Source organism: Vombatus ursinus, unplaced genomic scaffold (assembly GCF_900497805.2).
Source record: "Vombatus ursinus unplaced genomic scaffold, bare-nosed wombat genome assembly UNPS02014812.1, whole genome shotgun sequence".
In the NCBI taxonomy this organism is placed as follows: Eukaryota; Metazoa; Chordata; class Mammalia; order Diprotodontia; family Vombatidae; genus Vombatus; species Vombatus ursinus.
Window position 1 is genome coordinate 72,560,573 of NW_020954590.1, and position 16,213 is coordinate 72,576,785.

General features: G+C 35.3%; 1 protein-coding gene across 6 annotated transcripts in view; it reads right to left on the minus strand.

Moving 5' to 3' along the window:
• The window catches only part of LOC114053922 (protein-L-isoaspartate O-methyltransferase domain-containing protein 1), a 53,403-nt gene that overhangs the window by 24,850 nt on the left and 12,340 nt on the right, over positions 1-16,213 (minus strand). For 4 of the 6 annotated variants that reach the window (XM_027877064.1, XM_027877066.1, XM_027877065.1 and 1 more), the window contains 2 exons: positions 9,756-10,183; positions 1,168-1,270 (listed from right to left, as the gene is read on the minus strand). In XM_027877064.1, the coding sequence (XP_027732865.1) occupies positions 1,168-1,270; positions 9,756-10,062 (410 nt within the window). In that variant the 5' untranslated portion in view covers positions 10,063-10,183. Of the gene's footprint in view, positions 1-1,167; positions 1,271-9,755; positions 10,184-16,213 lie in introns of those variants that run through there. The other 2 variants (XM_027877069.1, XM_027877068.1) reach the window with 2 other exon arrangements.

Here is a 16,213-nt window from a genome sequence, read left to right on the forward strand (position 1 = left end):
CCACTCCCTGAACAGAAGAGGACAGGAGGAAGGGATGAAAGGGAAGAAAAGCTCTCTCTTATATACATTCTTTTATTCCCTCCGTCACTCCCTTTGTCCCAACACAGTAAGTCAATTCTAGTCAGCAATGTAAAAGGCGAAGTAGGATAAATGTTAAATCTCATACTGTCTACACTGTGGTACCACTAGGGATGCTGCCTTATCTAGTCTCAGGAAAACAAAAAAAAAAGGAAAGAGTGGTGGAGATCAAATCTATCTTTCATCCCTCGTTACTACCTATCCCTAGAACCTTTTACTTTTTTCATCATTCTTCACCCTTAGGTCTAGCTCCTGTTTGATGGAAGGCCACCTCTGTAACTGGGCCAGAACTGAATTCTGAATGCATTTATCACAAAATTATTATAGATGGTAATTAGATTCTAAAGTATTATTTGCACTGTATTTCACATCTATGATGGTTAAACAATATTGTATAACACTTTCCATGGGAAAATGTTGTGTTCCCAATAAATAACAAACTAAAGAATTTTTTAATAACTTGCTCATAAGTTGAGGATCTATAATAATGCTTATGATGATGGGAATGGGGAAGAAGGAACACACATGATTTCTACATCAACAATTTTTTGGAAACATTTAAACATATTATATCACCTATTCTCCAAAAGTAAGCAGCTAAAGCATAAGTAGTAATAGCCTAGTTTTATAAATGGAAAAAAAAAATGCAAGTTATCAAGTAAGTCACATGATTAGGATAGAATCCTGGGCTTCTGACTTGAATTCCAGTCACAAAGCCACTTAAGATAACGGTGTGAGCCTTAGTAATGAACATGACACAAGATACCTTATTGTTTTGATGGGAGTATTATTTATGTGAAATGGAAACTTGAGTTTTAAATATATTTTTATTTAAATATGGTATATTTACCACACTAACAAGTTTTCACAACTGAGAAATTGGTTTTACCAAGTCAAAAGCATCATATTCTCTCACTGTACAATGTATTTGAGCTTATTTTCAAAGCACCTCAGAAAAAGCTTCAATAACAGTTAAAACTTCTAAGTATGGAGCAGTACCAATATTGTTTTTAATAGATAAATCACTATAAAGAAGTAATTTGCAAGTTTTGTGGCCTCCAAATAAATACTGCAGATTTCAATACTTACTTATCAAAGCTATCACTATTTTTGATGAAGCTCTCGAGTTTTTCCTTGGCATATTCCACCACATCTGAGTGAAGCTCAATTCCATGATTTATTCCAAAAGGACCTGCAATCGTAGCAGCAGCGTTTTTATGAAAATAACAATGATGATGATATGACCTTTTATAGCCCTTTTTTACAATCCATGCTCATTTACCTATCTCAAGAGCCCTGTGAATAGGACTTCAAATATGCTGGTATCTAGTTCCAACAGATGAATATTAATTTTCTGCCCTTAGATAAGCTTTCTAAGAGCAGGCCCTGTATCACATCTAGATTTGTATTCCTAACACCTAATAGTGGGTTTGCACATGGTAACATCTTATTAAATATTAGTAGAAAGAATCTCTTAGGAAAAGAAAGAAGGAAAAGGTATACAATCTTCCACCAAAAGTGGTCATCTAGGGGGAGCTAGGTGGTGTAGTGGATATAGCACTGGCCCTGGATTCAGGCCTGAGGACCTGAGTTCAAATCTGGCCTCAGACACATAACACTTACTAGCTGTGTGACCCTGGGCAAATCACTTAACCCCATTACCTAGCCCCCCACCCCCTCCCCCACCAAAAAAAGAAAAAAAAAAAGGTGGTCATCTATCTCATTCATTCTTAACAAAATTAAAACCTAACGGAGACTCTAGGATATAAGAATTTTGCACTTTTACCACTAGCTCCAATTTGCTTACTTTTAATACCTATGGACTCAAGGTCCTACAATGACAACACAGAGAAGTATTACAAAAATTTTGCCTTGATTTTCTAAAGTACAAGCGCCTAAGACCAACATTGTAGTTTCAGGCTATAATCAGAAAAAGACCATGTGCACATGAAACCTTACATCTTCTCTCTGTGAGCTGTTCCCTGACCATCCTAACTTAGTGATCTTTTCAACATCTAAATTTTCATTTCACATTGTACCACTTATGAGGCACTGATATATTACCTTGTATTATAGTTGTCTATGACTATCTCACTAAATAGACAATTAACTCTTATAGAATAAAAAAAAACAGTACTACAGAGAATAAAAAACAGAATTTCATACAACTTTTTTCCTCCCAGGGTTGATATAACATAGATGCTTAGTAAATATTTGCAAAATGAATGGTTTTATGTTGTTCTTATTCTCTTTGGAGAGAATTAATTTAATCTTTTCACTGCCCTTCAATATGCACATATAAGTACATCTTAAGTTACTAAAAAAAACAGGAATGTGGGAAAGCAGTTTCTGGTCCCAGGAGATAGCTTGATTAGGCTTCTTCCCACCCCTTAGATGCCTTCCCCTGAACTCTAGTAGAACAGGGTTGTTTCCTAAGGACACTCATGTGGTCACATTTTTAAGTGAATCCTTAACAACCTCATTTAATTATTATTTTAATATTCTACTAATTCCTTTTGTCTTCTGCACCAAGTTATTTCAAGTTTGTTTTTTTTTTAAAATACTTATTCCCCTCTAGATTGAACCTTTAAAGAATAATTCATTTTTATTTCTAAAATTATGGCTGTAAGAATTCCTCTAATTTGTGAAGATTTAATTTTTAAAATTCCATGTCCTCAACTAAAAATTAATTTTCAAAAAGTAGAAAAACTTTTTCATCTCACACACCCCTCAAACAATGTTTTAGAAACCTAAGAGACCCCCACTCCTTAATGTTTTTTAACCTAGGAACACTTATGAAGTATTTCCTTTCATTTAGAAGTCTCTACAGAATGCAAAACCAATATAGAAAAGACTAACCTTTTTTAAAGTTGGAACTCATATGTTATCTCTCTAAACATCTTGCACCTAAAGCAGGTGGAACTTCTACATGAACTTTTTCCTGGGGCAGCTAGATGGTGCAATGGATATAGCTCCAGCCTTGGAGTCAGGAGGACCTGAGTTCAAACATGGCCTCAGACACTTGATACTTACTAGCTGTGTTGACCCTGGGCAAGTCACTTAACCCCAATTGCCTCCCCGAAAAAAACTTTTTCCTTTAGTTTTTTTTTATCAGCTCAGACCTTCATCTGTTCCTGAAGATAGGCTCTCTTTTATGGTTCTGACTATACAGAGGTGGATAAAATTCCTTATATTCCCATGTAGCCATGAGAATAGGCAACTAGGTGGCTCAGTATACATAGTGCTGGGACTGGGCTCAGGAAGACCTGAATTCAAATACAGCCTCCAACACTCACTAGCAGTGTGACCCTGGGCAAGTCACTTAACCTCTGTTTGCCTTAATCCACTGGAGAAGGAAAAAATATCTTTACCAAGAAAACTCCATGGACAGTACTGGTACACTATGATCCACAAGGGTTGGACATGACTGAATGACTTAATACAACACAAGCCATGAGAATATGATCAAGAGGATTAAAAATAACATCTGATGGCACACACACACAAAAAAACAAAACCTCATATAAATTATTAGTAAACCTGATAACTTGATAGACTGACAGAACAATATGTCTTTTAGAACAACACCGGAAATAAGATTATTATCTGAGTTTCTGTTGTTCAGTCGTGTCTCAGTCTTTGCAACCCTGTGAATCATAGTACACCAATGTTATCCACATATATTAAATATCTGAGGTTGCATCTGAACTCAGGTCTTCCTGACTCCAGGTCCAGAATGCTAACCACTGAGCCATTAAGCTGCCTGCAAATGAAAAACTGAAAACATTATCAGTGCATAGAATGAAAAATAGGGAAAAAATAGTGACAAACTTTAAATCAACTTGATAAGCATGTCTCCAGAGGGTTCTAAATGCAAGCTACCTTGCTTATGAGGCTTCACCAACAGAGAAATTTGAAATTTCACAGGGTCCATGACTTCAACAGTGTCAAGAAGACTACAAAGTATCCAAGTGCAAATGAACAGGAATTATGTCCAAGCCTAACTCAAAGATAAAATATTTTAATTCTTTAACGTATATACTTTTACTATATTTCCTTATGATCACTAAAACCTCATAGAAGCACCTTTGTCTCTAATTCTATTTATACAATCTATTAGTGCTTTTGTTAGACTAAATTCCAAAACTTAAATCTACCCACAGAGAACAAGTCACTTTTACTATGTCAATTTTTCTCTACCAATTGTTCCATTTCTGATTCTGATATAATTTCCAAGTGGTTTCATTTAATTCTTTTGGTATTTTCTGCTGCCTAATTTGTTGCTTCTTTATCTGATAACTAATATTACATTAAAACTATCTGCCCAGTGTGATGTAATGTCACTAATATCCTTTTTACCACAGCTAAGTTACAGTTAAAATAGAAAAGTTTGTTATCATAAGAAACAACAGGACATGCAGCATACAAGTAGAACAATTTCTACTTAAGTTTAGCACTGGATCTTAGTGCTATAAGATGACACAAAATTTAGCTCCATTTTCTGAGGGCTTTGACAAGGTATTATGTAAACTAAATCTTTATTTATTTAGATCCTGCACTGATTCAGAATACTCAAGGCAAAATTCAGCCAAAAGTCCAATATTTAAAACTATTAGAATTAAGAAATTTTCCTCATAAAAAAAAGTTTAACATGGTTCTTTATGTTTTACACACACACACACACACGGTTAATATTAATGAATGTTTCATTAAATGAAGCCAATTAATAAATTATTAAAATTCCACAGAATTATAATTGTTAATTTTATAATGATTAACCTACTATATTGAGAATCTAAATTAAACTAAATAAGAACATTTTTATATTTTTTGCAATTAAATTAAAATACAATTAACAACTGTGCATTAGTATATTATTTATATATAAATATTAAAATATTGCCAGCATACTAAGGTTTCTCCTAAAACGGAATTCACATGCAAAACAGTTAAGGTATATCATAAGATTCTAGATTTAGAGAGCTGAAAAAGTTAAGAGGCCAACTAATTCAACTCCTTCACTTTACCCCTGGAAATGAAGACCTCCATTCAAAAATTTAAGTCACCAATTAAACACTGCTTTCATCATGGGCATATTGAGGATATTTAGATTACACGTCCCAAAACAGGTGCGCCACCACTAGATAGGCCACATTACAATTATTTATATATATATGTGTGTATATATATACATATATGTGTGTACGTGTGTATATATGTATATACACATACATATATATTTATAATTTAAAATATTATAAAATAAGTATCATCTTCATCAATTATAGATTATTTGGACCAATCCCACTCATTTTACAATTGAGAAAACTGACATCCTCAGAGGTTATTTAATGTGCTTAGCACTCTGCCAAATTCTGGGGATACAAAGGAAAGCAAAAGCCTACCTAGTCTAGTCCCTGACCTCCAGAAGCTAACATTCTAGTAGGAGAAGACAACATGCAATGAAATTTTAAAGCTATATATGGAATGTGTGTATGTCAGAAGAGTGTTCGTGTGTGACTGCAAATGGAAGGTAATCTCAGAAGGAAGGTACTATCAATAGGGAGGGTGTGGGGGAAAGAAAGGGACAGACATAGCAAAGACCACCAACAGAAGGTGGAACTGAATTGAGTCATGAAGGAAACCAGAGAAACCTTGACAGAGAGAAAGCATTTGTTTTCAGACAGGAGGAACAGCCAGTAAAAGGGCACATAGTAGAGACCCTTAAGTGTCATGTGTAATAAACAGCAAGTAGCTTGGGTGTGTGTGGAAGACAATGAAGTAAAAGAATACCACAGAAAGGAAGGAAGGGGCCAAGTTGTGAAAGATGTTAAGTGCCAGAGTTTATCTTTGATCTGAGATGTAATAAAGAGTTTAATGAGTACTGGGGTGACATTGTCAGACCCATGCTTTTTAGAAAAATCACTTGGGCAGCATAGTTGACCAGGAGATCAACCAGAAGACAAAAAATATGTTGCCCAAATTATGTATTATAACAGTCCAAATATGACATAAGAATAGTTGTAGAGAAGAGTTTATAAAGGAGATATTTGTGAAAACACACTCCAAGATGACAATAGATTGATAAATGGACTACGTGTGATAGGACTGAGATGAATGAGTCAGATTGTGGGCTAGGAGGATGGCAGTGCCCTCCACAGTAGTAGGGAAGAAGTTAAGAGACGATAATGAGTTCTGTTAGAGAAAAGTTGAGTTTGTGATGCCTTATAGGCATCTAATTCCAGATGTCCAAAAGGCAGTTAGTGATGCTGGACTATAACTCAGGAGAGAGGACAGGTTTATGTATTATCAATCTGGGAATCCTCTGCATGGAGATAGTAACTGAGCCCTTGGGAGCTGATGAGTAAGCAAATTGGATATTAGGGAAGGAAAAAAGGCCCAAGCCCTATGGGATACTCAGGGTTAGTGGGTAAAACTTGGATGTGTAATTCTTTTCTCACTTTAGCTAGCATGGGACAATTATCCAGAGCCTTTATGATTCTTCTGTAATAACAATAGCTAGCATTTACAAAGCACTTTAAGGTTTAAGTACTTTACAAATATTTCATTTTATCCATATAATCGCCAAAGAAGGTCGGTACTATTATTATCTCCATTTTACAGTTAAGGAAACTGGGGCAAAAGTCAGCCCAAGTTCACACACAAGCAATAAATGTCTGAGGCCACATTTGAACTTAGGTCTTCCTACCTCCAGGCCCAGCTCCCCTGTGCCATCTGGATGCAGATGAGGAAGCAAAGAGAAGTGAAGTGACCTGTCCAGTGACACAAAGATAAGAAGGTCTTCTGACTCCAAGTCTAATGTTTTTGAACTACAACATGCTGCCTCTCAGATCTTATGGATTATTTGGGTTTTTATAAGGTCCTGTTTAAGAAACAAAAACAAACAAGCAAACAAAAAAAAACACTTCTTTTGCTGAAGTAGGAACTGGTTTTCTTGGGAAGACAATGACAGAATTTCAGAAGCAGTAGGGAACTCAGGAATAAGAAATAATAATGGCCTGAACCAGAATAATTGTAATGTTAGTGAAGCAAAGGGAGGCAAGAGATGTTGTGAAAACAGAAATGTTATCAAGTCTAGTCTAGTCTAGTCCCACTTCCACATGACAACCTTTCAAGTACCTGAAGACAGCCATCACATGCCTATTATGTCTCCCATCCTTCCTGCTAAACACCTCCAATTCCTTCAAGGAATCCTAATGTCTCCAAGTCTCTTACCAGTCTACTTTCCCCTCTAATCTATCACTGTCCTAACCAAAACATGGCATTTATTTTGGACTGACTGACCAAGGTAGAATACAGAGACATATCACTTCCCTCACTTTCCTAGTAAGGCATCATACATTACCTTATTTGGACACCATGTCATGTATATAGTTGACTCTTTTTTCACAATGTTACAGATTTTTCACTGAATTTTGTATGTTAGAACAGAAAAAGTTATCATTGAGTCAAAGACCTGTAGAGGTTAAATCAATCCTGGTTGGGGTATTTCTTAGGCAGAAATAAGGTAGTCTTATATCTTATGAACAAAAGTACATAACTAAAAGCCCCCATTTCCAGAGGGTTAACATCTACTGTCTTTTGATTTAGTGACCATTTGCGTGGATGTGTTCTGATGGTTTGCTACTACATCTCAGCACAAAGGCTGACAGGAGTTGTTGCATTTGAAGATCACAAGATTTGGTTTAAAGTGTTTCTGATTAGCTTTGTGAGAACTAGATCCACAGTAGATGCCATAAGGTAGTGTGATACCGAAAATAGTGCTGCTGATGTCATCTGGCTAGTTAACTGAGACTGTATGACCAAGAAAATAGCTTACATCATCCTTAAGTCAAAATGACTCCATTAAATTAGGCTGATTTAGAGTCAGAGGACCTAGGTTTGAATCCTTATCTAATAATTACTTATCTGTATAACCTTGGGGAAAAGTCATTAAACCTCTGTGGAACTCAGTTCTCTCATCTATTAAAAAAAGTTTACACTAGAACAAGTAACAAACAAAATGGCCTACTGGCAATGCTCTGAAGTGTGCCCCTAACTAAAATAAAATGTAATTGGGAAATTTAACAAAATAAATTTAAATATAAAACAGATACTGTTAATATGTGGGTTTTCTAAGTTAATATGGTCCCACAGGGATTCTGACGTACATTTTAGTGAATTTTTGATTCTATTTGAGTTTGAACCACTGGACTAGATGACCTCTATTCACAGGAAGTTCTTTCCAGTAGATAGAGTACAGCACCTGGAGTAAGGAAGACCTTGGTTCAAATCTAGCCTCAGACATTACCTGTATGGACTATGGGCAAATTTGGACAATAAGTAGCACCTATCTCCCTACTTTACTAGGTGAAGATCAACTGAGACAAGTAAAGTACTTTGCAAACTTTAAAGGACTATGAAATGCTAGATACTATCCTCATTATTATTAAAACTTTTTTCCCAGCAAAACCCTGATATGTATTTAATGTGTCCTCTTAAGATGCTATGCAAATGAAAGGAAGCTTTTTGTAAATCACAAAATCATGGGACTTACAGGAGAAAAAGTTAAGAATCTCTGTGATATAAAGGAAAGCTATATGGACATAGAAAAACCTCTTCCAAACCAAAGGGTAACAAACATCCACTTGTCCCAAGATTCAAATGTCTCAGTTGCTATTTATAAATGATTCCCACAAGATACTAGCATCACATCTATCCTTACACTGACCTTCACCAAGCTTACCTTTTTTTATCCAATTGCCTTAAATCAGCAACACAAAGGATAAGAGTGACAATAACAAGAAATGAAAAAAGTTACAATTCAGAGCTAGATTCAAATGTTACTAAAATACATATACACATACATATATACACTTATCTAGGTGGCTTATCAAAAATATTGCTAACATTTATATAGCAATTTAAGGGCTGTAAAGTGCTCTACAAACACTATCTGATTTGATAGTAGGTAACTTCATATATGTTTCTTTCAAAACTAGAAGTCACCAAAAGCAAAAATGCCTAATTAGTTGATCTTCTACAACAAATACATTACTCTTTGTGGTTAGTGCAATCATTTCTTATAAAGCCTTACCTTGTATTACAGCAGGAACCTATTTCTCACATTTTTATACCCATAAACCACACATTTTGATTTCCTATAACCCTAATTGCATCCCATAACCCTAATTTCCTTCTGTCTCTCTAAAATCCTAATTTCCACCTTCTCTACCTCTACTTTACCTGTTTCTCTCCAATAACAAAGAGAATATTGTCATGATAGTGAGAAAAGGTCAAGACATTGTTTCTCCATTTTACTCCTCAAATAAGCAGCAAGGATTTCCCCCCCCCAAAAGAGGACTATAGTGTAATCCTATTTGCCTGGATTCCAGTTATACTCCTTAGCTTTTTACAAAAATTTCAGATTGGAGACAAAAGGTTTACAAGTACAGTTAGTGTCTAGCAAGTGGCATCTGCCTCTTAACTAGAAGCGAGAGAGAAAAGGAAGGTTATTTTATATTTCAAAGTTATCTTATATGCATAGCATTGAATGACTATATAATATACATACAATATTACATATAATACACAACAGTATTAACAATATACATGCTTTTAATAAAATCCAAGCTGGGGGACTGCTTATATTTAAAAATTCTCAAAAATGAAATTACCTAAAATTAAGCCCACCATTGTACTCAAATATCCGGTTCCACTTCCCAGGTTAAGAAAAGACAATCCTGGTTGAAGTTTCAATGCTTCCATTACTTCAGAATAAATACAAGGTGCTGATAAGTGAATGTTTCCATGCTTCCAAGCTAAGTCTTTGTAAGCACTGTCCCTGTAGCCTTCCAAATAGTAATCTCCTCGATCAATAGCTCTGAATGCTTGCTCCACTCTTTCAGTACGAATGTAGTGAGCTTCTTTTAAGTTGTCAATTAAATCATCATTGTCTTCCCCAGCACTCACAGCTCCTCCCATGATGATATTCAAATTAAATTAGAAATTTGAAAAACATTAGCAGAATATGTCCAAAGAGCCAATGTAAAAAGACTTGACTGTTTCTTTCAACAAAGCATTAAATCTCAAAAAAGAGTTAATCCTAGAAAAAGAAAAAATGAACAGGTTTAATTAATTAGTGAAGAGTAAAAACTGTACTTAAAATGAAAATAACTCATTTAAAAATTGGAATATTTGATATATTTTCAGTCTAATTTAAACCTCAGTTTTACAACAGATTTCAAATCAATGTACTTTAAAAAATACACAACAAATTGCAAAACCGTTACAATACTATATTACTGAGAAAAATATCAAAAACAAAGAACAAAATCAGCTTCGTAATAACTAGGGTTTTCAATTTAGCAATGCTCAGGATGACTAAACCTTGTGATAAAACTCAAATCTAATAACTAATATTTTGCACAATGGGGAAAAAAATCCATTAATCATATATGTAATAACATTCACTTAACACCAAAAGTTAGCAACTTTGGGAGGGAGGAAAAGCCCAATTGTCACCTAAAGAATAAAATAGTTAAGAATATCTATAGCATTGGATGAACATGGATTTTGATAATTATTTATATTCCACATACGGATTTTACTTTTTTAAATAATTTCTAAGGGTAGCATCTACAAAGGGGAGAAGAAATAAAATAGCCAAAAATAAACTTCATTTTTAAACCATTAGAATAACAAAACATATGAGACATATTCCAGTCTCTTCTTTTTTCAGTCATTCCTGCACAAAGAGCTCCCAAGATAATTTTTCTGATATACCACTTGCATCATCTCATTCTCCAGACTATAGTTTTCCTATATTAGATTGAATCTTAATTAGCACACAAGTCTCTCTCCTCATTCCCTCTCTTCCATATTTATAATTACGAAATTCTATTTGTTTTCTTTTTGTGGCCATTCATAAAGAAGGGTAATTCCCATATGTCTCATGTTTGTTCCCTCCTAGACTGTCCTTTTTCCCTCCAATTGTTACCCATTCTCTCCTTCAAGAATCAATTCAAGACTCTCCAAAAAGCATACCTCAATTTAAAACTTATTTACTCCATTAGTTTGAATTAGTTAATACTCAAGCATGACACACACTAAGTTTGTTTTCTTAGTCTTTTAACTAGACCATACTGTTCTTGGAAAAGGGACAATGTCTTCTATTTGCTTTCAACACCTCATAGCATTTATTACACATCACTGCACATATGATCTGCATTTAAAAATGCTCATTAAATGGATTAAATGATATAGGCACAGAAACAACCAGTAAAATTAAAATAGCAGGAGGGTATTTCCAAAAAATGAATTAAATAATATAGGCACAGAAACAACCAGTATAATTAAAATAGGAAGAGGGTGTTTCCAAATGTATTTTAAATTAAAAAGCTAGAGGGGCAGCTAGATGGCACAGTGGATAGAGCACTGGCCCTGGAGTCAAAAGGACCTGAATTCAGATCCAGCCTCAGACACTTGATACTAGCTGTGTGACCCTGGGCAAGTCAGTTAACCCTGACTGCCTCGCCCAAAAAAAATAAATAAATAAAATTTAAAAAGCTAGAGTCTCCATTTGGGGAAGCTAAGGACCAAGTGGATGGGAGTGCCAGGCTCGTGTTCCTGAGTTCAAATCTAGCCTGAAGACACTTACTAGCTGTTGACCCTGGGCAAGTTACTCAACCTCAGTTTCCTCATGTGTAAAATGAACTAGAGAAGGAAATGAGAAACCACTGCACTATCTTTGCTAAGACAGAACCCTCAGATGGGTCACAAAGAGTCAGACATGACTGAAACCAGTGAACAACACAACAGTTTCTTTTGTGCTTTATCTTTTTGCTACCCACAATGTCAAAGGATGTTATCTCTAATCATTTATGGCTAGTATGAGTTCAACATTAACATCTCACTTACTAAATAGCCTCAATTATCTGAGGTATAACAAAAATTTATTTTTATGAGCTGCCTGTCCTGGAATACCAGTGTGTCCAGTCAGAGTCAGCTGTGCCAAGGCTGGTCAATTCTCCATGTTGCTGGAATCAGCTCTAAATTTGGCAACTGAGCCAAATGAGGCCACCCATTGGCCTCTATGGTACAGGCTGTTTACAGTATTATCATACTTTAAAGTCTCATATTTTTATCAGTCTTGGAAATCTTTCTCTACCCTACATCAATGTTAGATGAGTTTATGGTTTTTATTCTATCTACCACACCCCTACACTCTCAATTTCAACTATTTATTTTTATCAACACTTCCTCTCAGGAAAAGACTAAGACGTTTTCTGGCAGTGGTAGAATAATCACTTAGAGATATTTTGGAAAGGATTTCAATTCAGGGTCAGATAAGAAGATGATTTGAGGTTTCTTCAAACACTGAAATTTTGTGATTTTGTCACTATGAAAGTTTGGTATTATCCTTATCCGATATTCAATTAGTCAACCAAGTCCTACTGATTCCACCTATGACAGTTTACCTGCAGGTATTACCTCCTCTCTACTACTGCTATCACTCTAGTAAAAGCCTTCATAACCATTCAATCAATCCTTCATATCTGCCACAATAACCTCAGGTATCTTTCTTTCTTTCATTCCCTTACTTAAAAAAAAAAATCTAGTGGGTTTCTAACTAATTACCAAGTTCCAAATTCCTCTACACATTCCATTAAAGTGAATGCAGATAGGTACCAATACAAGAAATAATAACTGGTTCAGTTTAGCTACATAGGATCATAAAGCTTGAGTTGGAAGGGATCTAAAAAGTCATTTAAGGAAATTAAGACAATTGTTAGGAACCATTTTGCCCAATTATATGCCAATAAATCTGACAATCTAAATGAAATAGATGACTATCTACAAAAACATACATTACCCAGATTAACAGAAAAATAAACTATTCAAATAACCCAGTCTTCAAAAAAAGAAATTGAACAAACCAATGAACTTGAGAAAAAAACAAAACAAAAAACTAAAACAAACCCAAGACCAGATAGATTCACAAGCGAATTCTACCAAACATTTAAAGAACAATTAATCCCAATACTATATAAACTATTTGGAAAAATAGGTGGAGTCCAATGGTGCTGATAACCTAAACCAAGAAGAGCCAAAACAGAGAAAGAACATTATAGACCAATTTCCCTAATGAATAATGATGCAAATGTTTTAAACAAAATACTAGCAAAGATTACAGCAATATATCACAAGAATCATACACTATAACAAGGTGGGATTTATACCAGGAATGCAGGGCTGGTTCAATATTAGGGGGAGTGGAGGAGGGAGAAAGGGATAGAATTTGGAACTGAAAACTTTGAACGTTAAAAAAATGAAAAGTCATTTAGTCTAATCCCTTCATTTAACAGATGAAGAAATTGAGGCTCAGGAAGGTTAAGTGACTTACTCCAGGTCATACTGGTAGTGGGGTTTGAATCCAAGTCCTCCGGCTCCAGAGACTATGAAAAGGAGGGAAAGAATCCAACCCCTTCATTTTCCAGATGAGGAAAATGAAATGGTAACCAATTTGGTCCATGTCATACAGGAGGCAGGTAGGTGGCTCAGTGGATAGAGTGCTGGGCCTGGAGTAAGGAAGATGGGAGTTCAAATCCAACCTCAGACACTTACTAGCTGTGTGACCCTGGACAAGTCAAATAACCCTGTTTGCCTCATTTTCCGAATCTATAAAATAAGCCAGAGAGGGAAATGACAAACCATTTCAGTATCTGTCACATGAAAACACCATGGATAGCACTGGCATGCTATGATTCATGGGACCATGAAGAACTGGACACGAATGAATAACTGACCAACAATGGACATACAGGTTCTAAGTGGTTAATTCCGAATCTGAACCCGGGTTTCAGGTCTAACTCAAAATCCAGTGTTTTTTCAATTATACTATATTATACATATTGAAATTCTTGTGAATTCAATTCTATGTATCATCTTTCCCAGGGACATACACAATTTAAAACATCTCTAACTGTAAAATAGGAACTTTTGCCTTTCACAGTATTCCAAGCAGGACATTATTCAAGTGGGTAATTTCAAGGGTACATGGTGAAAGTACAGGGTAACAAAATATCCCTTCGAATGCCTCCCATATGTCCCTCAAATCACATGGAGGTAAAAATTTGTTATTTAACCTCAAAGGCCAAACCCCTCTCCCCTCCAATTTGTTAAGCATTAGTTGAATATCACACTCTCCAGGAGTGCCGTTTCAAAACATTTTTCTCCTGAGAGGAAATGTCAACACTACTCACTCCTCTCTCTAGGCAAGCAAATTGACTCCATCTCCTACTTTACTCAGAAAAATGTGGCAATTGTCACACAGATCTGTTCCCTCTACCCCCTGAACTCAGTAAAACTCCAGTGGCTCCCCATTACCTCCAGGATTAAATGTAATAATTTTCAAAGCCCTTCATTAGTCACCCTACCTTTCCAGGATGCTTATTATCTTACACACATCCATATATTCTTCAATCCAGTGACACTGGCCTCCTTGCTGTTTCTTGAGAACTACATTTCCCTGCTCCTGATGTTTTCACTAACTGACCCAATGCCTGGAATACTCTTCCTCCTTAGCTACCTTTTAGGTTTCCCTAGCTTCCTTCAAATCCAAGCTAAAATATCACTTTTTACTGAAATGAAAGCCTTTCTTGATTCCCCTTAATTCTAGTGCCTTCTATCTGTTGCCTGTTTCCAATTTATCTTGTGTACTGCTTGTTTAATACAGCTGTTTGCATGATGTCTCTAGACTGTGAGCAACTTGAGAACAGAGACTGTCTTTTACCTTTCTTTTTATCTCCAGCATTTATTACAGTGCCTGGAACAAAATAGGTATGTAATGTTTTTAATTGTTCTTCAAGTCATTTTTCAGTCATTTCTGACTCTTCTTAACCACACTGGGGGCAAAGATCCTGGAGTGTTTTGCCATTTCCCTCTCCAACTCATTTTACAGATGTGGAACTGAGGCAATCATGGTTAAGTGATTTGCCTAGGGGTCACAAAGCTAGAGGCCAGATTTGAACTCATTTTATGTCTACTGCCAGAAGTGGGAGATGGGAAGAGCTGGACCAGAGAGTATAAGAAGGGGATAATAATAAACATCCTGTTGGTACCTCAGCAAAGTATCTAGTGATTTAATCATAATATAAAGCAAAAGCCCTCACTGTTTTGGAAACAAAGGTAATATAAAGTTGCCGAGTTGAAGAACTTGGGATCAAGTAGTGACACTGATACTTATTAGCTCAGTGGCCATGGGCAAGCAATTTAACTGAGTGTAGGTCTGTAAAATGATATAGTTGGACCACACAGTTGTCTTTTAACTCAAAAATACCTGACTCAAATTCAATAAAAATTGAATTTAAACTTGCTGAAGTTAAAAAAAGAACTACTATGTTAATTAGGCATGATAAACTAGAGGCTTAAAAGTCCAAATTTAATTCAATTTAATAAGTATATATACTAACAGACCAATTGATAAAGGACAAAGCAAACTATTGCAATTACAGCATTTGACAACGCTCTCTATTTTTTTAATTTGCAATTTTATTGTTATAGTTTTTATATCACCTTTTCAAATATGTCCCTCCTTTCTTATCCAGTGAGCCACATCTTGTAAGAAAAAAAAATCACTTCAGCAAAACTAATCCACCTCTCAACTGAGTCTGACAGCATAAATAATGTTATATAACCTAAGTCCCCAACTTTGCTAAAGGTCCACTTTCTCATTCCTTCTTTAAGGATGAGTTTGTTGACCATAGTAAAATACTTTTTCTTTAATAAAATTAGAAATCTCAGTCAATAAAATTATGCTAAATTAGGAATGTATTACATTCAAAACAGGATATGCTCATTTCATTATTTTAAAATTATACTTTCATTCACTTTTAGAGAAAATCTAATCTGAATGTGGAGACAAAAGATCTGGGTATCAGATTCTGACTCTGCTACTTACTTCCTTTGTAACCTTGGGCAAGTCACTTGACCGCTCTAGACTTGTTTCATCATCTATAAAATGTGACTACACTAGTTGACTCATTTCTAATGAGTCAACTCTTTGCTTTCAATTCTATGTTTCTATGATTTGCCTTTATAACTTTGAAAATATTCTCTAGGAGTGCTTTATTGA